At 40.4% G+C, this 26,834-nt stretch overlaps 1 protein-coding gene across 1 annotated transcript; it reads right to left on the bottom strand.

Annotated features, from left to right (window-relative positions):
• Positions 1-1,110: 1,110 nt before the first annotated feature.
• On the bottom strand, positions 1,111-25,305 carry LOC144516087 (inter-alpha-trypsin inhibitor heavy chain H3-like). The gene is made up of 19 exons (XM_078247293.1): positions 25,234-25,305; positions 24,298-24,458; positions 24,104-24,208; positions 23,576-23,738; positions 23,365-23,475; positions 23,004-23,132; positions 22,765-22,881; positions 22,398-22,566; positions 22,203-22,313; positions 21,871-22,052; positions 21,551-21,730; positions 21,330-21,451; positions 12,880-13,028; positions 11,793-11,846; positions 6,124-6,231; positions 2,200-2,368; positions 1,614-1,762; positions 1,332-1,416; positions 1,111-1,225 (listed from the first exon to the last, which is right to left on the bottom strand). Exons 1-19 carry the CDS (start codon positions 25,303-25,305, stop codon positions 1,111-1,113), a joined length of 2,451 nt encoding a protein of 816 aa, XP_078103419.1.
• Between the last annotated feature and the right edge of the window lie 1,529 nt (positions 25,306-26,834).

The raw sequence follows: 26,834 nt of genomic DNA, 5'->3' as shown, positions 1-26,834 counted from the left end.
AGGTCAAAATGCACATAACTTCCTGCTCTGAATTCCTCGTTACAATGTAACCACCATGATTTACTGTAGACGGGTCCAACTTTTTTCCTTTTCTTATGAAGACAAGACTTCCACTTTGAACACTAGGTTAAAGCAGCTTTTTACACAGAGCTGCATTTTAAACGGCATTAACACTACTTATCGGTTTGTTGGTTTGTTGGCAACAAATGTTTTTTGTCTTGCTATGTGGATTTGGCAAAGATCCATTTTTTTTCTTTTGCAGTTCTCAGTAAACTGTGCCTTGATAAACAAGTTTACCACCTACGCTCATAAAAATCCACATACTGTACCTTTGAACTGCAGTTCATTGGGAGAGGACAATCCCATGCAACACAATGGCACACAGCTCCACAGCAGCTCAACTGGTTTGACCACATAATGTTGAACTATTGTAAATACAAAGCCCTTGTTGGCTTATTACTCTTAGGAAAGGTGTTCAAATCAGAGTAATAACAACAACCACCTATTGTGTACTTTGTAAATAAATATGGGAGTTACTTTGTTACAGCAAAGGTGGACAGTATATTTACTTTAGCAGGGGGACTGTGAGGCACTGCCAGTGAACATTTCCATTTTATAAAGATTCAAAAATGCACAAGACAACATTTAACTGATCACTGTAGTTAGTAGTTTACAGAAATGAATATGACTCATGATAGTGTTTGATCATGAGTTATGGTATTCTATATGGTGGTTTTAATTACATGATACACCGTTTTGATCTTATATGATTGATAAAGACGTACTGTATAATGCATACCTATCATTTACATTTTCTCAAAAATAGGTATCGGTACATGAGTTAAGGAAAAATGCAACTATACATTTCTTCTTTTAATCTTTTAAGAATTATATTCTTATATTTTAAAATGATTCCAAACAAATGAAACATTGGCCAATTCTTTAGGTAAATGTGATTTAATTAAGTTCATACAAGACAACGGAAAATCTGGGATACTATTTATTAGTTTATGTCAGTTACAAGTATAACTTTGTTTTCCAAGATGAATCAGTGTCTGCCTTGTTTTTCTTGCAAATGAAATCTTTGCAAGTGATTTAACTAATTCCCAGTTAAAGTTGAGTAACGATGAAATCATCCAGGCATCTCTGCAGGACAGACTCCGCAGACATGAGCCAGCAGTCCAGTGTCGGGGGAGAGGCTATACTGTAGTCAACAGCATTGGCCCTACAAAAGAAAGACATAAATAGTCATAATATCTTACATAATCATTACATAATAACCTCAAACAGCTTTCTTTTTTATACCACTAATAATACAGAACAAAACGTACCTGACAACGTCAATCTCCTGGTCTTTGATCTTAAGTTTTGTTGAGGGAGTTTGTTGCACCTCCTCATAAACTGCTGGCTTTAGAGCTGGACACAAAGATGACAGGGTTAGGGTTAGGGTTAGCAATAAAGCAATGACAATGAAAGATGCCACTACAATAGATGCAGCAAAACAGTTCGCCCCTTTGATGAATTATTTCTCCATTCACAGTTGGGTGCAAACACTCATTCAATATATTGTTGATGGTATGAATCATACAATCAAATCCAACATTTTCACCCACCTATAATTCCTGTAACGTTGTTGTCCAGTGGCTGCTGTCTCAAAACCAGCCAGAAGAATTCTACGCCATCCTTCTCATGAATATAGATGACCATGCGTGTGTCTCCAGCTGCAACATCTATTTCCTTGTCCCGCCTAATCACTGTCAAACTAAAGAAATATGCACTTTTTTTAATGGCCAAGCACGGCTGCACAGGTCATTTCACTTGTCTTGGCTGATTATACACCTGCTCAGGCTGAAGAGGTGCAAAACAACGCTGAGCATTGCATGAGGTCATCAATGCACCAATAAGAATGATGAACGTGTAATGTGTCCCACCCTGGAAGGTGCATCAAAGCTAACAGCAACCTGAGGAAAATGTCATCAAACATAGTCTGCACACTCCAACACACTCCTGAGAAGAGCTCTTATCATCCAGGATAATTAAAATCACCTGTGTGGGTGTACCATGGGTGGCAAGAGCCTTTAATGTGTGTCAGTTGTAAGCAATGGTTTTCATTTGTTTATAATGGACCTTTTTCACGGCAGACATTTTGACTTGTCACAGTAGGAAAAGCACAGCTGAACCATTACAATGCAAAGTCACCTTCCAGCTGTGATGAGATCCTGTCCAGTGTGACGTGTCAGTATCTGTCCCTCTCGTACAGTGATGACATTGGTGTCAACCTCAACATAAAGGTCAGTCTTGAAGTGGATGACAATCCTTCTGAAGCCTCCATTCATTACTGTATCAAGCTCACCATTCACAGACAGCTCTAATACAAAAGAGAACAAATGCAACTCAACACCACACTTATATAGTACACATATCCTACACTTAAGTGGAATTACCAGTACAACAACATAAAAAAAATACTCCACTCAAAATACCACTTAAGGAAAAGTACAGAAGTATTATCAGCAAATTATACATAAAGTATCAAAAGTAAAAGTACTGCACTGTAGCCAAGTGGTACTCCATTTAGGGGTCAGGCCAACACAATGTTAAGAGATAATTAATGGGGTAAAGAAGAAAAAACAGTTAATGTACTGCTACATGAATTCCTATACATTTTGGGACTATTTCTAATCTTTACCTTTTTGTGAAATATTAGATAATTTACCTCTATAGGCTTTAAGCTGCTATTTCAATGAAATTATCTAAGAAGTTTAGAGGGGAAATATCTATTTGGTGGACCTGCTAAATGTCAAAAAAGTGACAAGGGGCACTGCTTTTTGTAAGTAAATAAAGGCCAGTGGCTACTGGTTCATTATTTTGTTTAGTACTTAGTTAACATAGTTTAACGTTGTGTGTAATACACAAATGTTTACCCTGTGACTATATCTGTCAAATAAGTGTAGTGGAGTAAAATGTCCAATATTTTCATCTGAAATGTAGGGAAATATATGGATCCCCCCTGGAGACATTTATGAAACAAAATATGTATTTAGGCCACAATTTACTAATTTGTGCGTACAAGATGTAATTTGAGGCCTTATTTTAATTAAAACATTCCTACGTTTTGGCAAGTCTTCAGAAAATGGACTCAAGTTTTCCCGTTTGGCATTGTTGACAGATTGTGTGTTCAACAGTAGGGTCATTTTGGTGAGAGTTTATGTCAGCTTGATTTTATAGGTTAGTCCTGCAGTACTACGCACCGACAGTTTGGGAATCCTGTAGAGAGTTGTCTTCAGAGGAAAGTTATTGTGTGGGACTTGGTACGGTAATTATTTTCAAACTTTAGTTTTTAACCCAGAACAATCTCTATCACATCATGTTGCTCATCACAGCCCCACATCTACCTATTAAAATAGGCTATTAAAATAAAAAATGTAGAACTCCAGATTACGGGCAGCTTCATTTGAAAATGTAACCCTGGTTACCCGGTGTTTAGGATGGAGACTCTGGGTAAAATACTGGAACGGACGGTCCTGAGGGAGTTAAACGGAGCGATAAGTTTAACTTGATTTTTTATCAAACCACGTTTAATGTGCACACGAGCACAGGGCTGATGCATGGTGGCACAAAATGTAACCAGCAAATCTGAGAAGCCTAATAATGGCTTGACAGTGCAACATTACTCCAGTTAGAGACTGCAGCGGGTGCGCTATGCTGGCTCTCTGTATGTGAAGCACAGATTGCAATTATATCCGCAGCCCTGTGGTTGATCCGTTGATCGGGTGGGTTGGGTCATAAAAATTAACATTCTGATTAATAGCTGATGGGTGACATAATACATCATTAATGAGGAAAATATTAATTACATTCTCCAAAATGTCAGCCTTGCAGGAGAGCAGAGCACAGCTGCAGTGACATTACTGCACACATGAAAAACTTTTACAATTACTGAAAGAAGCTTCTCTATTCATCAAAGGAAGTTGTTAAAGTGCTCATATTATCATATTTCCCTTTCCTTTATTGTGTTATATATGTTTTTTGTGCATGTAGGTTTACAAAGTGAGAAAGCCCAAAGTCCACCCCAAAGGGACTTACCATCTCCAACAGAAAACACTGTTCACAAACAACTCTATTGCAGTCCAGCCTTTACTTCCGTGACGAACGTGCGTCACTTTGTAACACGTTATAATGCTCGCCTAGCTGCTAGCATGGCACGTCCTCATACTCTGCTTCTGTCTGGGTAGTAGTCCTTACCTAGGTATTGTGCATGTGCAACTCCCAACACAGATGGAACAGATGTGAGATGTCTCACTCTGTAGCTGAAACAGAGAGCTCAAAACACAGGGTGAAAAGAGGAGCTGCAGCAAAATAAAAATGTAGTGTTTTTTGAAAATTAAACCACATAAACCTTTTCTGGTACAACCTCTAAATACAATTATGAACCTAAAAATGACAACAATATGAGCACTTTAAAGAAAACAATACATCAATACAATGCATAATTTAAAAAGCAACATAGCCTACAGGGAAATTGTGGTTTATTGACTGGGCTGTTAAAGAACTTTAAAGGGGTGATAGAATGCAAAAGTTGGTGGGTAAATAGGACATACATAGAACCTCAAAATCCCATTGACACCTCTACAAATCTCACAATTTGAAACTGCCTCTGAAAACTGGCAAATCTCAGCTCCTCCTTATTTGGCTCTAGTCTCTACCTTTTGTCACGCCCCAACATTTACATAGGCTACACCACTGATCTGAGATCAGGTAGTCTTCTGAATAGGTCGCGCCGATCTCAGAAATTGTATACATGGTTCGTCTGCTATTTCATCACTAAATTCACTTCTGAGACTTTTTTATGTGAGAAATCAACTATGCAGAGGTCAAATATGGGCCGTTTTACGAAAATGTATGGCTGATTGCAAATTTTGTCCGACTGTGTGTTGGAGTTCAGTGGCCGGTGCTGCCTGGGTTGTTGTCTCGCCGCCTGGCCTGACCCCCTTCACAGACCCCGGTCTGCTGTCAGCTAGATGGACCTCCGTCACGGCCCGCAGCCCATGGTGCTCCATACCCGCGCAAAGTCACCGTTTCTGGGTTACTGGACTACCAAATGCCGCTGCCCTGACAGAGCTCCAGGGCCTGCAGCTCGCTGTTCTCCCTCCCCTCTTCCTGCTAAATGGCCGGTGTGTGTGAGTGAAAGCGCGATCAGCGAGCTTGTTACGCCCACAATCTCTTACCACAGGTTCCAGTTAATCTTATAATGGATATGTGTGTTGAGTTATTTAAACAAACGATAGGGGAAATAAACGCCTATTGTCCGCAAGACTCATTGATAGAGCCAGCGGCTGGATGGAGCTCTGTCAATGAGAGCTAGTTAGCCTCCTCCTAGACCTCTGAAATTCACAAAAATGCTTTAAATTGAAATCAGGCAAAAGTGTTAGCTAAGCTTTGTAAGACCTCAGGGTAGCTGTTATATAAATGCCGTGACGAAATTCAAACTGTAAATGTACTCAAGTTATGCTGAAAGTGTAGCTAGCTAGCCGCAATCTTTACCCATAGGATTGAAGGGACACTAGCAGCTAACGAAACCCCTCATATTCACAAAAATGCATTAAATTGAAATTGGACACAAGTGTTAGCTTTGAAAGACCTTGGGGTAGCTGTAATATAAGTGGCGTGACGAAATTCAAACTATAAATATACTCTAGTTATGCTGAAAGTTTAGCTAGCTAGCCGCGATCTTTACCCATAGGATTGACGGGACACTAGCAGCTAACGAAACCCCTCATATTCACAAAAATGCATTCAATTGAAATCGGACACAAGTGTTAGCTTTGTAAGACCTTAGGGTAGCTGTAACATAAGTGGCGTGATGAAATTCAAACTTTAAATATACTATAGCAGAGCCCCGAGCCCCGAGCCCCGGTAGTCCAGTAACCCAGAAACGGTGACTTTGCCCTGGGTATGGAGCCCAGGCTTTCTCGTCAGACTGTGTGGAGCTCCTGAAGTCTGACACGTCTTACCAAATTTGCAATTAGCCATCCATTTTTGTAAAACGGCCCATGTTTGAGCTTTATATTGTTGATTTCTCACATAAAAAACTGTGATGGCACAAAGAGTAACATTACTGACCCATGTTGGGATGGTGAAGTAGTTTAAGGCGAACATCTCCAGTGACATCAAAGCAGAGTGGAAGAGACAGATTCTCAGTTTTTAGCAGAAACCTGTGGGAAAGAGGAACTAGAGAGAAACACAGAGTCACACAGCAGAAGGAAACACTGGAAATGATTGTTGCTCTCAACACCAATTGAACTAACTTAAGATGAATTATAGCTTGTTTGATAATGATTATCCAAAATCTCGACTTTCATATCAGTAAACATGTATCATTTGACAATTACTTTTAAAAGGTAAAAGCACACCTGTACTTGTGTGGCACATAAGGAATGAAAGACGGGTACCATTATATTCTCAGACTCACAAGATTTAGTTTACTATTTATGGTCACAGAACTTTTTAGTAAAAGTACCATACCACAACAAATAACTTTAGGCTTATTATATACACATGTATATGTGTTACAGTATACACATGTGAGGCCTTTGTTGTCAGACTTTGTTTTGAGAATTCTGCAAGCTTATAGTGACACAAGGGCAACTACTATTTTTACATCTAACTATAAATCAAGGACCCTCTATGTGTGTATGTGTGTGTGTGTGTGTGTGTGTGTGTGTGTGTGTGTGTGTGTGTGTGTGTGTGTGTGTGTGTGTGTGTGTTCAGTGTATGTGTGTGTGCAGGGGCGGTTTTTGGCACGGGCGACCCGTGGCAGCCGCCCTGGGCGGCATTTTATCATGAGTCATGGGGGGACGCCACGAGCACTTGAAAAAAAAATATATATCCTCTGCTCCACGAAGCAGTTTTCTATTATCTATAATTTCACTGTGTGGGGAATTGGCAGATTGGCGCCCCCTGCAGCTGCAAGCGCCGCTGCTTGCTGGAAATGCTGTGCACAGAAGCTGTGTGTGAGAAGGGGGAAAAGGGAGGGGCGCGCGGGGGACAGTTCACCTCTGGGTCACCCAAATGGAATGGTCGGACAAGGGGGGCGGGGGCAAAAACGTATTTTCGGCAGTAGCAGGACCTTCATCAGTTCCCGTGGCTGATGATAGTGGTGGTGGTGTCGGTGTCGGCAGCAGTGGCAGTGGCATGCACAGTGAGGAGACTCAGGAGGAGAGAGACAGAGATGAGGGAGTGAGGGTAGAACCTGCGGTAAACTCTTTTACCGCAGGTAACACTTTGCCCCTTGATAAAACTGAGCCAAAAACTGAGTGATGGACAAAACACTACAACAATAAAAGACGTAGGCATGCTTTACTGTATGATTGCATTAGTAGCCTATATAAACGTTGCACATCATGCAAACGTTCTTAACGAGAAATGTAGCTTTTCTATGTGCTTAGGCAGACAAAAACTCATGATAGACCTCTTCAAATTAAAGCACAGGACCTCTTGAAATGATAATATATATATATCATAAAACAAGCTATATATATAGCTTATTTTATGATTCATGAGGAGTATACCGTTTTATTAATTTATTAATCTTGTTAAATTTTTAATTATTGTATATATTGTTGGTACATTTATGTATATAGTTTATATTTATTTTAAGTTCTGATAACCTATACTGCCAAATTTTGTGCAAACATTGTGGAGATTGTTCACCTTAAAAAGTGTGTTTCCTGTTGTAATTGCAATAGTTAAATAACTAGATTCTCTTAAGTGTGTTTTTCAAATGCTCTAATGAAGGATTTGTGCAATTGAGAAATGTAATTTTCTCTTTCACTTATGTTGGTGGAGGGTGGGGGCACTCAAACACGTTTTTTGTGTGAGTGTGTGTGTGTGTGTGTGTGTGTGTGTGTGTGTGTGTGTGTGTGTGTGTGTGTGTGTGTGTGTGTGTTTGTGTGTGTGTGTGTGTGTGTCATTCAAATATCTCGAGAACTGTTCATCCGATCTACTTCACACTTGGCTTCCTGGGTACCTAATGAACTTGGGGTCTAGAATTTGGAGCATTTTGGACAGTCTTGGATATTGGATATTAATAAACTGTGAATAAAACTAAATTGCCGCACAATAAAGCTTGAAAAAAAAAATGCTACCATAATGCTGGCTTTTCTGTGTTTACCCTTCACAATAAAAGCCTAGCTTAAATTCACTCAGAACATTTCACTAAGAGCAAACTCACTAAAAGGCATTTTTGCTGACATTAGATGTCAAACAAAAGCCAGACACTAAATCGTGTTAAGTTGTTGTGAGCTGTAAATTCACCACATCTAGGCAGACGCAGAAGATAATGTCATCTCAGAGCCAGACTGGGAAAAGCGAGCTGTCTTTCTCAGTCCAGGTTGTGTAAGTGTGCTGACTTTTAAAAAACAAATAACATTACTGCTGGCAAAATACCTCCGCTTATTAAATCCAAACTTTAACATTACTTTATAGCGTCTAGCCACTAAGCCTGTTTGGAAATGAACACCTCTGTTGAGGTTAAATTCGTTAACGATAATAATGATGAGACAACTGCCATTATTAACCAACACTATGTAACTTTTCCCGCTTCGGTCCCCCTACAGGTTGTTTCATTGGAACTACAGCTGCAGCTAAAAGTTACATAGTGTTGCTTTAAACGCTGGCTGTAGTGATATCAACATGCAATATCATTGACAAAAAAGGCGACACTAAATGTAGTTATAACAAAAACTATCTTTATTTTTATTACCTTCCCCGCCTTTTCTCCCATCATCAGTCATAATGAATTACCACAAACTTCTGATTTTATATAAACTATACCATGATTATGATGATTTACATATATGAGATAAACACCTCACCATTAGTTGTTTTGTCGGGCACAATCGTTGCGGCTAAGGCTTCATAATCATCAGTTTTGATAACCATTCTAACATCATCTGTGAATGCATTTACACAAAGTCAGTTATATACATTTATTTTCTTTAAAGCTTTTGAGGATATTGCATTAACCAACACTGCAAATCAATTTCACATAGATTTCACCTACAAGACCTACAAATTGAAAATCTGTGTACTGGTACTTTTTGGTACCTGCATTTAAAAATGTTCTTATTCATATCAAATTGTGTGATTGACATTTTTAATTGTAGCCCTAAGAGATTCTAATGGTTGATTTTGTAAATTTTTTGAAGTTGGATATGTTCTATGTGAGGTTTTTTGACTCAACTTTGGAGCTTTTTCACATAATGTCAGCGATTTATTCGCGATGCATTCAGGGACAGAGAATCCGACGAACAGCTTCAGCTTTCTTTCTAGGTTAAGGGTTTTTTCTTTTGAACAAAACATGCTTTTTCAAACACGCTGGCGGGTTTTGGGGTTAGAATTTTGCATTTATTAACGACTTTAATCTCAGAATTCGGATTTTAAACTCAGTACCCAAATAAATTTTTTTACATGTGGCCCTAATGCTCTTTCGTATGTTTCTCATAACTTTTTGGTTGTGATTTAATTTTTTCTGAAGCATATTTGCAGTGCCAAAATGTATAGAATACATTAGGCCTATATTATTAATTAATCAATAGTTTACAGACTGATCTGTCATGTCATAATGCTGTCTAAACTGGACTGACAACTGAACTAACAAATTGTTCTGATGAGAGACATGTTGGAAAAAACACAATAGACATTACTGATTTTGCATTGTTTGTTTTGTGTGTTGCTTTCAACTTTCAACTTAATACAGGGCTGTGTATTTAGATCCAACAGCGGCATAAAATAGTTTACATTATGACTTACAAAACATGAAATGGAAGCACATTATTTTTTTCTCTTCAATATTATTAGAATATTCTGTCAGTGGCCACATTCATTTCAGCGTTTTTCTTAGGTAAAGTTCACCCTTTTTTACACCACAACAAATTACTTTAGGCTTACTGTATACGCACCCAAGAATATACCCAAGAATATACCAGAGCTGGTCTACGGAGAGCCACTTCATTCCCTATTTAGCCCCATTGTACTGAATTTGGTTGCAGTTCCACCAGAGTTCCACTGGGGGTGATCGCAGGCGAGTGCAAAATGAATGGGACTCTAAGGAGCTAGATGGCTAAATTTGTCTCTTTAGCCTCATTGTCGTTGAGAAATCTCAGATTTACTTGTAGTTTTTGGAAGTTCAACATGGAATTTAGGTCAAAAGTTGAATGAATGAGTACTTATGTCCTTTCAATTTCTTACAGGTTGAGTCGTTGTTGCCCATAACACAGTAGCATTCTGCTAATGAATGCTGATCGGTCAGTGAAGGACTCCACTTGACGGCATCCGAAGTGGAACCAGAATGTCAGAGTGAATATTCCGGCGTGGTCTTTAAAACATCAGCAAACCTCTTTCTAGCACGTGTATTGACAGGGAGAGCCTGACCTGTCAGCTGTGTTGTCGATGCCTCGAGAGAAAAAAGGAAGTGACTCAGAGCTTGCCGTAAAGCAGTTTCTCTGGCCGTACTATAACGTCATTTACATTTTAAAAGGCTTTTTAGAACAAAAAATCCACTTCAAAAAAATCTAACTCCCAGCAGTGTGTATTTTCTTAGCCTCCCCTTTCGAATGCAACATTCAAATTACTAGACAAAAAATTATATCTTGAGAAAAGTGGATTTTTAGGGGTATAGCTCCATAGACCACCATTCATTCTGCACTCGCCTGTGAGCGCCCCCTATATGGAACCAGAGTGGAACTGCAACCAGTTCAGAAGCCGGAAGTATCGAGAGTGGAACTTTTTCCCTTATTAGAAATTCTTTGAATATACCACAAACCCAGACAGTGTACTGAAGGAAAATTAAAATTGAGCAGAAGTACGTAGGAGGGCGGAGCCAGGCTAGAGGAGTATGGCCACATGTGAAAATGTTTGACTTATTATGACTTACAAAACATGAAATGGAAGCAAATTATTTTTTTCTCTTCAGTATTATTAGAATAATCTGTCAGTGGCCACATTCATTTCGGCGTTTTTCTTAGGTAAAGTACACCCTTTTTTACACCACAACAAATTACTTTAGGCTTACTGTATACACACATGTGTTACAGTATACACATGTTTATGAAAACTTTGTTTTTAAAATTCTGCAAGCCCGAGGGCAGCTTATGTTTTACATCATTATGAATTATCTTTTTGTATAATTTTTAACAGAAAGAGATTGATTTGATTTAAACTATAGCCTACCATGAATAATTATGAGATACAGTAGATACTTTACCATTAGATTCTTTATCTTGCACAATGCTAGGAAACATAGTATCCATAATCAGAAAAAATGGCTGTGAATACTTTTACACAAAGCCAGTTATATACATTTATATTTCAAGGCTTTAGATGATATTGTATTAATTTAAGAGAAAATTGCATTTAATGATGTTCATATTTGGACAGCTTTAAAACAAACCATTAAATACACCGTACAAGATTATTAGAATAATCTGTCAGTGGCCATGTCCATTTTTACCTCAACACATTTTCTAGCGGTCGAAAATCTTTTGTTGGTAAATATTTAAAATATATTTTGAGGACACACAGAAATGTACTCATTAGTTTTTGACATTTCATGCCTTCATTTTTGTGGATCTGCCCTATTTTGCTGTTGAAAATATGCACCTAAAATGCATTGTCTTTCAGTAAAAAACTTCTATTCAATTTTCCATCATTAGAATGACATATTAAGAGGATTGTCCAACCATAATAGCAAAATTAGAAGGATGGATCAGAACTGCAAAAACGAAGTTTACCTGCTTCATCCTCCAAGTCATATATCCCATGGACATCTGAAATGATCGGTGCCCCTGAAGGACAAAGCACAACTACATTTCACAAAACACGTCATTTCACATAATTGCCACAGCAGGGATCTTTGAACAGAATCTGTTACACCAGAATCTGTGACACCAGGGACTGGCCTGCAAAGTCCCCTCCAGATGAATCAGCGGGAGGGGACCCCAGTTTCCCTGGTCTGAACAGTGTCATAAAGACTCATATTAGATAAGACCCACCTTATTAATGCTACTTCTAAGAAGAACAAAATATTTACTCATGAGGTGATCATTACACGCAGGGATGTTGGACTGGGGGTGGAAAGGGGACATGCCTTAGTCATATTTCTTCAAGTTTCAGACAGGTTACTCAGGAAATGTGAACAAAACTCTATATACAGTACAATATATATGTAAGTGGAGTCATATCAGCACATGTGTAGTGTGCCTATGTTATACCTCTATTTACTTTGAAACAGTCATGATTTGTAAATTATAGTTTGCACCCTCCAAAATGTGTTTTAGTGGGAGACCCCCTGGTAAGGTTTTTGGTTAAACACATTACAATTTGATGCAGCCTCTGTTTTTACAGAAGAGGAGTAGGGCCACATGTGAAAATGTTATTTGAGTTCTGAGTTTAAAGTCAGAATTCTGAGATTAAAGACTTTAATCTAAAGAATTTTGCATTTATTAAAAACATTAATCTCAGAATTACAACTTTATTCTCAGAATTCTGACTTTAAACTCAGAACTCAAATTATTTTTTTCATGTGTGGCCCTAATCCTCTTCCGTATGTTTCTCATCATCGTTGTAATTCAATTTTTTCTGAAGCATATTTGCAGTGCCACAGTGTACAAAATACATCAGGCCTATATTATTAATTAATCAATAGTTTACAGACTGATCTGTCAAGACAGAACACTGTCTAAACTGGATTCACAAATTGTTCTGTAGAGAGACATGTTGAAAAAATGATGGTAGACATTATTGATTTTGCATTGTGTTTGTTTTGTGTTGCTTACAACTTACAACTTAATACAGGGCTGTGTCCTTGTGTTGTTTCACCTTCCTTAGGTTTATGGAGCACATCTGTGTTCTCCCCCAGAGGCTTGGTGACCACCATGGATGTAAGTGGGGTTACAAAGCTGTACTTCAGCGACAGCTCCAAGGCCTCTTTCTTCACATTCTCCTTCTCAGCTCCAGATAACAGCAGCCTGGGTCACAAATTGTGTCACAAATCAAACCATATGTTTTAAACAGTTGACATGACAGTAAAGCATGATAAAGGTATTTAACAGCTACAACACCTTGTTATTACACAGCATTGTTGAATACTCGATTCTGATTGGTCAATCACGGCTTTCTGCTGTTTAGAAATAACAGAAAAACCAGGCCGATGCCGTGGACGGAGTTCTCATCATAGACTTTGGGAAACATTTTTAAATCAATAAATTACTTTTTCAAATCAATATTTGTCCTCATACTGAGTTCATACCGCTGATCAACCAAAGGGAGAGAGAGGGAAGCCACCTAGCTTCCGCCGGAGAGCTGTGCTCATCAGCTGTAAAGTTAACCATCCCGACCGGGACGCAGGCGTCATCAACGGGTAACATCTGTATAAGTAATTGTGTAATAAGCCATGTAATAAGCTGTGTAATAAGTGGGATAATGTAGAGTAAGCCTGGCATTATTGTGAATTGAACCCTTACAGGCTGATGCAAGACCCTTGACGCATACCCCCGTCGTGGATCTAGTTTGTATAATGACCATGTCCTTTAACGTTACATTATTCCTTACATTCTATTTTTCTATATATATATATATTGTAGTATATGAACATTCTATAACTTTCTACAAACTTTGATTTAAGATTTGGTATAAGGAGATGCATGAACTTTACTCCACTTTTATTGAAAACATCTGGAAACTGTTAACATGAGCAGAGGGCCCCCCAAGACAGAAGAGTCCTTTTTTGGAGTTATGCCAGATAAAAGGCATCGATTGGTCAGTTCCCTACTCCAAGCATATACTCACACCCCCACTTTAGGTTAGAAAATGCACAGATAAATACCATGTTTTAACAGCAGAACGAGAGAGCGACAATATTTGAAGATTGGGTTGGTCGCCTCTCTGAGCTCCTGCAGAAGCTTGTAAATTAATGCTGAATTATTTGATGTAATAAACCTTTTTATTATCAAGAAACAGTGTCAGGCGGTTCCTCTTTTCCACACATCGACAACGCAAAGCACTGCAACCAAGACACAACAATATATATATAGAGAGATATAGAGAGAGATGTATATATATATATATATATATATATATATATATATATATATATATTCTATTTATGTTTGTAGGCTTCCCCTAAAATTATTGTATGCACATACATATCAAAATACTTGCTCTTGTCAACTTTTTTTGTAAACTACTGTACATCTTAAGGAAAGGCAAAAAGCAAATTTCCCATGCCAAGTCCCTAACTTTTACAGAGGAGCAATAGAAGGCATCATGAGCAGGGCTCTGCAGCAGGTGATTCAAGTGGGTGAGACAGAACATCATTGTACCCTACTGAGCATCAGTGATATCGGTGAGATGAGGTTCCTTTTGCAGTCAATCCTACTATAACCAGAGTTTTATATTTGCACTTATATTTACACTGACATTGCACATATTTTATTTATTTTCTGTGTCTACGTTGTTTCATTATGTTCTGTCTCTATCTGGACTGTACATAATGGACAATTAAAGCAGTCTTGCTTACTTGAACTTTATTGCAAGTGTGCAGTCATCATCTCTCAACTCTCTGCCTTTGTAACATTATCTGAACTGGTCCGCGTGCGCGTTGTAACCGCTAAATCAGTCCCCCGTACAACGGTACTTAAATAAACAATCCTATTGTTACATCTTTCTTTTTCTTTTTTTCAAGTTAGTCTCTTTCCTTGAACTTAGGTATTCTAGTGCAACAAACTTGTACCATATGCTCTGCTCATTTACAACAGATCTAACAACATAAGCAATAATAAATCAACAGGTCAAAACCTCAGTTTTTCAACAAGTGCATAAACATGAAAATGTTTCATTTCTTCTTCTTTCTTTTTTTTCATAGTCAATACTCTAATCACCGAGTATAGTCCATCAGGTAGTGGGGTCTGACAACTTGTTGACCTGACCTGGTGACCGTGTCTTGGTTCTCTGTTGGGCCATCTGGCGGTATGGCCACCTCAGTCACTGTTGGTGTGGGTGTGTTTTGTGTTGGTGTGAACTCGGTGGGATTGTGTCTGAGGTGGCAACGATTCCGTCTCAGAACACCTCCTGACTCTAACTCCACCTCATGATCTATGGCTCACCTGTTGGAACACTTTCGCTGGTCTCCAGCCTTTGTGTGTGTCACAGGGCTGTACACTCTGTCCCCTCTTTCCAGAGTGTCCATGTCTTTGGCTGTGTGGATGTAGTACTTTTCCTGTCTTTGTCTGCTGTATTTCAGTCCCTGTTCGTTGTTTGTTACCTCTGGCTTCAGCAGAGTGTCCTTTGTGGGAAGCAGGGTCCTGGTCCTACTTAGGAGTCTCTGTGCCAGGCTTGTGTTGAGGTCCTGGCTCGGAGTGTTGCGATGATCCAGCATGGCCAAGTACGGATCCTGTCTCGCTGCTGCAGCCTTCAGCATCAGGCACTTGGCTGTCTTTACTGCTGACTCTGCCTTCTCATTACTCTGCGGGTATCCTGGCGACGATGTCCTGTGTTCAAAGCCCCACTTCTGGCTGAAGTGCTGAAACTCTTGTGATGCATACTGGGGTCCGTTATCTGAGATAATAATGTCAGGAATCCCCTGTCGGGCAAAGTGGGCCTTGAGTTTTTTGATCACTGTGTTGCTCTTAGTGTCAAGTAGATAATCAACCTCCCAAAAGTTTGAATAATAATCTATTGTTATCAGATAGTCTTTATTGTGAAAGGAGAAGAGGTCTGTTCCTACCTTGGCCCAGGGTCTGCTAGGCATGTCATGTGGGTGTAGTGTCTCTCTTTGTTGCTTTGGGTCCACTGACCTACATATGTCACATTTGGAGATGAAGGTCTTGATCTCCTCGTTCATTCCCAGGCAGTATACACACTCCCTCGCTCGCCTCAGACATCCTTCTACTCCCAGGTGAGAGGAGTGGATCCTGTGAGTGATGTCCACCCTGAGTGCGTCAGGTATCACGGCTCTGTCTCCTCGGAACACTATGCCGTCCTTGAAACTCAGCTCATCTTGGAAAGTGTGGTAGTGCCTGATATAACTTGGTAAGTCCTTTTTTCTCTTGGGCCACTCTGACAGTATCCTGTTTGCCACACTCTGTAACTTTGTGTCATCTTTTTTTGCAGCCCTGATGGCACTCAGCCTCTCTGCTGAAATGGGTAGGTAGCTGACCATGTTCACAGTCTCTATATCTGTCTCACTCTCTCCCTTAGTGCTCTCTGGTAAGTATGCTCTACTCAGTGTGTCTGCAAGTAGCATATCCCTGCCTGGAACATAGGTCACACTAATATCATACTGCTGCAGTCTGAGTAGCATTCTCTGCAGCCTCTTAGGTGCACTAAGTAATGGCTTGCCGTGTGTATTCTCTAGAGGCTTGTGGTCGCTTTGTACTGTGACCTCCCTACCATAAGTATACTGATGGAACTTTTCCATCCCAAACACTATGGCTGAGCATTCTTTCTCTATTTGGGCATAGCCCTTTTCAGTTGGTGTGAGTGCCCTACTACCAAATGCTACAGGTTTCCCTTTCTGTGTCAGGGCGGCCCCCAGTCCTGTGTCTGATGCATCACACTGAAGTGTCAACTCCTCTTCCTTGTTGTAGTACTGTAGGACTGGTGCTTTAGCGATTTTGTCTTTCAGTCTTTGAAACGCCCCTTCTTGGATGTCTGCCCATTCCCACATGTTCTCCTTGCGCGTGAGTTGTCTCAGAATCTCACAGTCATCTAAAAGGTGGTCATAGAACTTAGAAAGATAGTTGACCATCCCAACGAGTCCCTGTACCCCTTTCACGTCAGTTGGCCTTAGCATCTCTCTGATTGCCCGTACTTTCTCCAGGTCAATCCTCAGTCCCTCGGCCGTGAGCAGATGACCTATGTAGGGTACCTCTTTTTGGCTGAGCTTGAATTTGTCCGCGTTCAACTTGATGTTGCGCTCTCTGCAGCTGGTTAGAAAGCGTCTGACTTTCTCGTCATGGTCCTTTTCTGCCTCCTCTTGTGTTGCTCCTTCCCCCATGATTAACACATCATCTACTATGACGCAGACTCCTGGGAGGCCCTCCAGGGCCTGCATGAGCTTTCTTTGGAACACTTCCGGTGCTGTGCTTATTCCCATCGGCATCCTTAGCCAACGGAAGCGACCGAATGGGGTGGCAAATGTGGTGAGGTAGCTCGACTCTTCTTCTAGTTTGACGTGCCAGAAGCCTTGCTTCACGTCGCAGACTGTGAATACTTTTGCCTTTGACATCTCCGGCAGGATGTCATCTATAGTTGGAAGCGGATAGTGACTTCTTTTTAGTGCCCGATTCAGAGGTTTTGGGTCTATACAGATCCTCAGCTTCCCATTAGGTTTTCTCACTGCGACCATGCTACTGATCCAGTCAGTGCTGCGTTCCACTGGTGTGATTATCCCTCTTCTCTCTAGATCTTTGAGTTCCTCTTGTAGAGGTATCATCATAGCTACAGGCACTCTGCGCTTTGGCAGTTTCACTGGCGGTACTCTGTCATCTATCTCTATTCTATATTCACCCTCCATGCAGCCATCTCCGGTGAACACACCTCAAACTCTTCATTTATTTTGTCCATGGTCATGTGTTTGCCACTTTCTCCCTTTGTCACTGGGCTCGGCTCTTTCTTCAATATAGCCAGAATGTTCTCATACTGTACTTTTATCAACTTCATTGCCTCGCTGGCTTTTCTGCCCAGTAAAGGGATTCTGCTACTCTGGTCAACCACTTGAAACTCTAATCTGTACAGCTTGTTGTTTCTGGGGTTTCTGACCCTAACCTTACATGTACCCAGAAGAGTCAACTTGGTCTTGTTATACATCACTCGCACTTTCTCCGTGTGTTCTAACTGTGTGTCTGAGTTTAGTAGATCGATGGGGATGATATTACAGGTGGCCCCACAGTCTATCTGGAAGTTAACTAACTTTTCCCCTATCTTCATTCCTGCAAAGAGCTGCTGACCCTGACTGTGGCTGTCTTTAACCTGGTTTACAGTTTCATCCTCTCTACATCCTCATAAGAGTCACTGTTACTAGTCTGCTCTGTAACTTTGAACTTAGTTAGTAGTAACTTTCTTAGTTTTCCTACTGCTCTTTTGTCTTGATCTGCACTGAGCTGCAAAATGATTTTCCTTTCCACACTTCTTACACTTTTTCCCAAAAGCTGGGCATTTTTTCTTATTCCTCTCGTGTGTTCTACCACAAAACTTGCACATTATCTCATTGTCTTTTTGTCTCTCTTCTGCCTGTTTCAGTGCATGTACTTCCTCCACTGTCTGTCCTTGCAGTGTTCTGCTATTCTCCCTTGACAGCTCTGTGGCTCTACAAATGTGCAGGCATGTATCAAGAGTCAGCTTCTCTTCTCTGAGTAATCTCTCCCTCAGTGCTGAGCTATTTGTGCCACACACAAGTCAATCTCTGAATCTCTAATGTCCCCAAAATTGCAACTACTAGCAAGAATTTTCAAGTCTGTTACATAGCTGTCCACGGTTTCATCCAATCCTTGGTTCCTCATGAAGAATCGGTACCTTTCCACAGTCTTGTTTACCTTTGGGTTGCAGTACTCGTCAAACTGCTTGATCATTGAAATCACTGTGGTCCTCGCTGAAGGACTAGCACTCGACAAAGTTGCCCAAAGTTCTCTGCCTTTTTCTCCGATGACATAGTTGAATAGCTTGACTTTTGTGGTCTCTTCGGCGTTTGGCATGGTAAGGTCAAAGCCGGTCTACGGAAAGCCGTTCCACTCCCTAAGCCCCATTGTACCAAATTTGGTTGCAGTTCCACCAGAGTTCCACTGGGGGTGATCGCGGTCCAGTGCAAAATGAATGGGACTCTATGGAGCTAGACGGCTAAATTTGTCTCTTTCGCCTGATTGTCGTTCAGAAATCTCAGATTTGATTGTAGTTTTTTTTTCTTCGATTTCTTACAGGTTGAGTCGTTGTTGCCCATAACACGCTAGCATTCTGCTAATGAATGCTGATTGGTCAGTAAAGGACTGATTACAATCGGAGATCCCGCTTGACGGCATCCGAAGCGGAACCAGAATGTCAGAGTGAATATTTCGGCGTGGTCTTTAAAACATTAGCAAACCTCTTTCTAGCACGTGTATTGACAGGGAGAGCCTAACCTGTTAGTTGTGTTGTCGATGCCTCGAGAGAAAAAAGGAAGCGACACAGAGCTTGCCGTAAAGCAGTATCTCTGGACATATATGTGTATGATGTCGTTGACATTTTAAAAGGCTTTTAGAACAAAAAAGCCACTTTATAAAATCTAACACCCAGCAGTGTGTATTTTCTTAGCCTCCTCTTTCGAATGCAACATTCAAATTACTAGACAAAAAATTATATCCTGAGAAAAGTGGATTTTGAGGGGTATAGCTCCATAGAGTCCCATTCATTCTGCACTGGACTGTGAGCGCACCCTATATGGAACTCTGGTGGAACTGCAACCAGTTCAGAAGCCGGAAGTAACGAGAGAGTGCAACTTCTTCCCTTATTAGAAATTCTTTGGTAAGGTCTATGTACAGTGTGAACTCCTCCTTCCAACTTTATCTTAACGTTATCTGAACTGGTCCGCGTGCGCGGTGTAACCTCTAAATCAGTCCCCCGTACAATGGTACAAAAATAAACAATCCTATTGTTACAAACATAATTTTAAAGGTCCAATATGTAATATATTTACTATAATAAATCCAAAAATGACCCTAATGCATCATCAAATATTAAGGAAACATGCTAAGTTGAAATACTATCTTTTCTGACAACAATGCTAATGCCAGAGTGACCAGAGATGTAACAAACCGTGGAGTAAATATTGGAGATGTATTTGAAAAATGGAGACAGCTTAGAGCCTCAAAAGGACACAGAGTTGGCTTATTTCCTCCTGAACAGGTAAGCATTAGCTTCAGGCTAATTTATCACAGCTACTAAGGACGGGCATTTTATGTAATTTCAACATTTGTGTAGCTACTCACATTGAATTATATAGCTAGAGTACCCGAGTTGGTTACTCGCAAAAACAATTGAGACCGACTGGTCCTGGCTAACGCCGCCATGCTAACCCTGCTAACTGCTAACGTTACCAGGACCAGGCAAGCAGCCACGGCTGTTTACAACGTGTAAGCGGCTGTAGCTGACAACGGTGAGTTATTTGAAACCAAGAGAGGGGGGCTGTAAATCGAAAAGAGAGGACCTTGAGTTTGCAGTGTGTTTAGCGATTGTTGCCATAATTCTAAGCCAATAAAGTGTGTTCAGTTGGGTGGAAAAGGACGGCAAGGTAGTGGTATTTTTAGCGGTTCCTATCATAATTCTAAGCCGAGGAAGTGTGTCTGTCTGGCATGTGGAGAGGATGGCGAGGTTGTTGGATTTTTAGCAGTTCCTATGTTAATTCTAAGCCTGTGTCTGTCAGTTGGGTACAGAGCTCCACTTGAGCATGGGCTTTTATGACTGTCAATATAGCCAGCATCTAACGTTAGCTACTCCGCTGTGCTGTGGAGTAATGTCTGGCTATGTGAGACAAGTGTCTAGCAACATTGTTGTAGAAGCTCCGGAATCAGCCTGGCAACCAACGTGAACTTCGAGTCTGGAGAGGGGGCGGGGGAGACGACTCTCTCCATTATTTTGAATTTGTACTGCAGTAACTATTTCAAACACTAGCTGTTAGTATTACATATTGCACCTATAACTTCCTTGTAAATGTAAATTTAGTTTTCCTTTCTTAAAGACATATTTTGCAGATTTCAATCCAGCTCTGTCTAATGGCAGTGTGTTTAAATGAACGGTGTGTGCCTTTCTTCCATGGCGCCACTGCATGGAGCTCGGAGTAGCTGTGGTCTGCTGGATGATGCAAAACGCGGCTGCCCCTAGCTCCATGCAATTGCTCCACGGAGGGAACGCACACACCGTTTATCTAAACACACTGCCCACACAAAGAGGACACAAAGATGACACAGAGCTGACTTGAAATTGGCAAAGTATCCCTTTAATGCCTTAATTTACTCTGCTATTTTATTATTTATTTTTTAGTTTAAATATTTTGTTATACATTTCTGTGTGTGTAGTGTGGAGTGGGCTACAACTGTATTTCATTGTGCAATCCTGTATTGTATTATGACAATAAAGATGAACCTGGAACCTTAAACAGTCAATTGCTTGACAAAAAATCAATACACAACTATATGAAATTGTGAGGGGCCTTTTCCCAATATTTTCTTATTTCATTTTCGTTACATTTGATAGACTCAACAACAACAACATAGAGAAAAGGTGGAGGACGTCAAACTCACTCTTTCTCCAGAAGCTGTTTGACTGTGAGGTAGGCCCAAACCCTCTGGATGTAGCTGTCAAAATCTGTGCCAGTGTACTCCATGGTGGCGTTTGTGTCAGAAAACGTCACTCTTCTATCCCTCTGTCATATAACAAATTAATTATTAAGTCAGTATACACAAGGGCTTTCACCAACCTTTCAGAAGATAACAGCTGATGTGTTGTGTGGAGCGATCCTTACTGAAATGGCTATAACTTGTGGAGTGAAGGTTTCAATATCGTTGTCAGTGATCTGACCGGCCACCACAATCTCAGAGCCATTATAATACTGGCTGAAGTTAGTCTGGGTAAGATTGGTCCCTCCATTATAGATCATTGTCACATCTGTCAACAGAGGAGTGGCCACCTCGTCATAGAAACCCTGTTGACATACGGTACAGTATGGACGCTGTATGAATGTTTATCTCACCACAGTCAATCAGGATCAATTCTATCTATGGAAATTAAGCAAATCACATGGTAAACAGAGTATTTATAATGTGAGCAAGTGAATTAAAATACTTTCAGCTGTAAATCAGCGTCAGAGTCTTCGTAAATCCGTCGTGCCACACCATTGTTCTGCAGCGACATCTTCTCAAGGAACTCAAAATTGACATCATAACCAAAACCAAGACAGTAGAGTGGGAACTTGTCTGCAATATCCCTTCTGACATTTGATTGTATTAGTTCAAGATTTGTCACCCCTGCAAAGAACCAAAGCATGGTATTTAAAAGGGGACGTTGAGCTCAAATTCCCTCACACAGTGATACATGGACTGTCTTGTGGTAGTGGTCTTACATTAATCTCTTGAAGTATGTTCTCATGTTTGTGTGCATGTGTGTTTTATTGTAACCTGAGGTTGGGTCTCCATCGGTGAGAAGTATGACGATAGACGCTGAACCTTCTCTGGGATGTGCATTCAGCATACGTGCTCCTTCCAACACTGCTGCGTTAATGTCAGTGGCTGAAATGGAATGAAACTATTTTTCATTACTGCCATTACTAAAATAGATGCATCCCTTCATAAAATATTTATTAAAAACCTCACCTCCTCTCTCATTAATATTCCGTGCAAATGTCTTAGCACTCTCCAGGGTTTCCTTGTTGGCCTGAACAAGTTCCCTTTTCCAATGAAAAATGCTGCTATCAAAAGTGATAAGACCAAAGTGGTCATCCTCTGTCAGATCATTCAAGATATGGATTAATGCTATTCGGGTCTGGGCAAAAACATGATTCACACATTAGAACTTTTATTCAAGTAAGAAACCATGTTATATTATTTGTTTCACGTGTTCTTAAATTGTGTATTTAATAAAGCTTTCTGTAAAATGAATCACAGACATAATTAACTGACACTAAAACATCCAGTGCTACAGTCACAATCCGTCACAAACTTAACTCTTCAAATGCTGTACCTGTTGCATTTTTCTGCCCCTCATTGAGCCACTTTGATCAATAACGAAGACAACATTTTTTGGTATGCGGGAAAGACTAGATGGAGCAAACTGATGAACAAAGTATCCAGCTGATGTCTTCGGGGGAGGAAGAAGAAAGTTAAGATAACAGGGCAAGATAGCCATTTAAATAAGTATGGTATTTTTAACAATGCTAATTGGACCATTGGAGTCATCCAGGAAATGAACTATTGCTTTACCTTGATGTCTCCAAGTGAGGTGTCCCTGTTGACGTCATAAACAATAACCAGATCTCCATTCATACCCTGCTCTCCACAGCCATCACATGTTTTCTGTTGGTCCTCTGTTGGGTAGAAATACACCCATGCCTGGAAACAGGATGAAACAGGTTTTAGAGACTCTTGATGGATAAGTGAAAATTGTAACAGTATTTAAAATTAATAAATGATACTAAGACATGTGTACAAGGATGACCAATAAGACATAATGTCCAGGGCCATTATGTATACTGCGGTTAAACAGATATTCATTTATTACCAATATTAGTAACATATTGTTCAGATAGATAGATCAAAGATAGCAATGCTTCACTGCATGTACCTGTTTCTCTGTGTGTGTTCTGGTGATGGCATTAGCCAGGGCGTTGGTGCTTAGTCCTCCTTTAACCTTGATGAAATTGATGCCAGCTTTCTCATTAATGTACACATCAACCTGGTATTGAGAATAAATTAAAAAAGAATGAAAAACTTTGAAGCGCTGATTATGTTAAATGTTTTTTAAGATTTCTAGAAACCAACAAGGAAAGACACACCTTGAAGTCTTTGACAGGCTGCATGGGTCGAGCGTGGATTTGCAGCTCGTACTTGCCAAGCTTGCGTTTCAGCAGCTCCTCATATGTGAGTTCAAAGGTGACCTTTTTGTGGGCAGCCACAGTCACAGAGGTCTTAAATTCCTCGAGGGTCCTCCCTACAGAACTGCAATAGAGACGATACATTAAAGCAGTGGTCCTCCTTCTGACCCCCTTTACAATGGAACAATAAAACTTATGACCTCTCATCACAGGTTATGGTGTGGATGTGAGATGGGAGTAATTCAACTAAAGAGCGACATTTCCTACTCAGATTATTTCATTTGAAGAATTTCAAAGACCTGAAGGCATTAAAGTAGCCGTATTTAAAAAGAAAAAGCCATACATTTGAGAAAAAATCAGACAAAACAAAGATTTTATTCTTTTTCTCCTCCTTTTTCCTGAAGGACACACAAGGCTCTTCTAAAAAAATACAACATAAAAACAAGCTTTATTAGACCTGGCAATAAACTGATCCATTGATCTATGTACCTGACAAGCCCAGCACTTTGGCCACGGGACACAGCCTCAGTGTACTGCTGCTGAGCTTTCTCTTTACCTTTCACAACACCATCGTACCATTGGCCATCTATAAACCTGAAGAAGAACATCAAAAATCTTTGTTTATATACATACTCCTAAATAAAAAGTTAAAATCCTATAAAAATCATTTTTGCTTCACACACATTCTGAATTTACTGATGAAGGCGTTCTTGGGAATCCGGACCTGGAACTCTATTTCCTTTGAGTCGTCCATGCGATTGGCCACGCGGCTTGTGATGACCGTGGTTGCATAACGACTGGTCACTGTGGAGTTGATGTGAAAGCTGTAGATGTTCCAGTCGTCCTGAGCAAATACAGGAGGAGGCACATTTCACAATAAAATAAATGGCTTGGTTAATGTCGCTGGCTGACGACCAGCTGACCAAAGATCAGATGATGGTGGAAAACAAAAAAGTGTGGGTGGCATCAGTGAAATCTTGTTGGTCTAACTGCCAACCCACCCCATTCTCATTGTTTTAACCATGTTTTCACATGGCAATGTGTCCCAATACTCCTGAACCTTTACCAAGTCTTAACTCTAAAATGTAATGATTTACATCAGGGGCACCAGCTGTTTGTGGCCCCCCATTGTCACTGTGTAAACAGATTTAAGGCCCAAACACATAAGTAATAAACACACACACACACACACACACACACACACACACACACACACACACACACACACACACACACACGGATACAACAATGAGGGTGAGAGCCAACACATCCTTCAACCTGACCGAAAGACGCTGAAATATAAAAATAATTAAGCACAAACATCAGAAAATAAGTAAGTAATAAATCAGCAGTGAGATATACTAACTGTTATTGCTGTGTTGTGCTTGTATGTCCAAAACATTTTTTTTCTTTAAGAAAATTAAAACATATTGTTGATCTATTTACCTCAGAAGAAGTCATAAACAATTGCCCCCAGTTTAAATATTTGTAAAACCCACAGACAGAGGGTGATGATGACATTTGGAGATACAATTTGTCTGGCCAACAGCAACAATATTTTCAATAGATTCAATTTCCTTGCAGTGTAGTGGTGTGTCCTTTAAGTTTTGTGACCTCACCTTGTTTGGTAGTGTGCTAGCCAAAACCAGTAGCAGCCCAAAGAGGGTGACTTGCACCACAGCTCTCTCCATGATGTTTCCACCAGAGTGCAGCCCAGGCAGTTAAAACTGTCTTTTAAACTTAAAAAGGACAACATGAATGTGTACATACATTGTTTTTTAAAAGGGCAAACTCCACTTTCACAATCCCTCACTTGCACACCCACACACAAAAATACATTCCCGCCCACTGACCTCCTCTGCATACTGCCTGCAGTCACACACATAAAAAAAACTGAAACTGTCAGGACAGGATGAAAAAAAGAAATTCAAATCTATTTGTCACATACACACTCATACACAGTACAATGTGCTTCTTTGTGTACCTGTTCCAGCTCAATAAAAACAATAACAATAAAATCCATAAAAATAATAATATGCAACACAATAGAGCAAAAAGCTCTCAATCTACCGGTCAGTTTTTGTTCCTACCCTCACCTATGGTCATGAAGGCTGGGTCATGACCGAAAGAACAAGATCCAGGGTACAAGCGGCCGAAATGGGTTTCCTCAGGAGGGTAGCTGGCGTCTCCCTTAGAGATAGGGTGAGAAGCTCAGTTATCCGTGAGGAGCTCGGAGTAGAGCCGCTGCTCCTTCGCGTCGAAAGGAGCCAGTTCAGGTGGTTCGGGCATCTGGTAAGGATGCCCCCTGGGCGCCTCCCTAGGGAGGTGTTCCAGGCACGTCCAGCTGGGAGGAGGCCCCGGGGAAGACCCAGGACTAGGTGGAGGGATTATATCTCCAACCTGGCCTGGGAACGCCTCGGGATCCCCCAGTCGGAGCTGGTTAATGTGGCTCGAAAGGGGGAAGTTTGGGGTCCCCTGCTGGAGCTGCTACCCCCGCGACCCGACCCCGGATTAAGCTAAGATCAGATGAATGAAGTTAATGGTTAATCACAGATATGTCAACGTTTAGTCAGGATAATGCTATTAAATTAAATAAAACACCCAAAATTCAATGAAAGTAGAGATCTGATCCTTAATTTTACTTGTGAATAGCGTTTTATGGAACTATGCGTGCTATTTTGGGGTAGTTTGGTTGAAAGAAACCCAGATGTCTGATATCGAAACTTTGAAAATGGGTCAAATTTGACACGAGGACAACAGGAGGGTTAAATGTTTTCCTCTCCATTGCTGTCAGCTCACATTTCAGCGTGACTCGTTTATATGTTTTGTTACATATAGAATCAGCACTTTAACGTGGTGTTGCAGACCATGGAGGTGTTTAAATTCTTGATTTACTATTTTCTCTTCTAATCTTTTAAAGTGCTCATATTATGCTCATTTTCAGGTTCATAATTGTATTTAGAGGTTGTACCAGAATAGGTTTATGTGGTTTAATTTTCAGAAAACACCATATATTTGATGTACTGCACATTGCTGCAGCTCCTCTTTTCACCCTGTGTGTTGAGCACTCTGTTTTAGCTACAGAGTGAGGTATCTCACTTCTGTTCCATCTTTGTTAGGAGTCGCACAAGCGCAGTAAGTACTGCTAGCTTGTCAGTTGCAGAGCATGAGGGAGTGCCACGCTAGCAGCTAGGTGAGTATTATAACGTGTGTTACAAAG

The sequence above is a fragment of the Sander vitreus genome, chromosome 4 (genome assembly GCF_031162955.1).
Source record: "Sander vitreus isolate 19-12246 chromosome 4, sanVit1, whole genome shotgun sequence".
Lineage (NCBI taxonomy): Eukaryota > Metazoa > Chordata > Actinopteri > Perciformes > Percidae > Sander > Sander vitreus.
This window is presented reverse-complemented; position numbering and strand designations above follow the sequence as displayed.

What these genes read in the sequence shown, in the direction of transcription:
- LOC144516087 (XM_078247293.1), bottom strand. Translation starts at nt 25,305, where the DNA reads ATGGAGAGAGCTGTGGTGCAAGTCACCCTCTTTGGGCTGCTACTGGTT. An exon ending in AGCCTGTCAAAGACTTCAAG is followed by an intron (nt 23,476 to 23,575) that starts GTGTGTCTTTCC and finishes TCTCAATACCAG; the next exon opens with GTTGATGTGTACATTAATGA. An exon ending in ACTTCACCATCCCAACATGG is followed by an intron (nt 2,369 to 6,123) that starts GTCAGTAATGTT and finishes CTTTTGTATTAG; the next exon opens with AGCTGTCTGTGAATGGTGAG.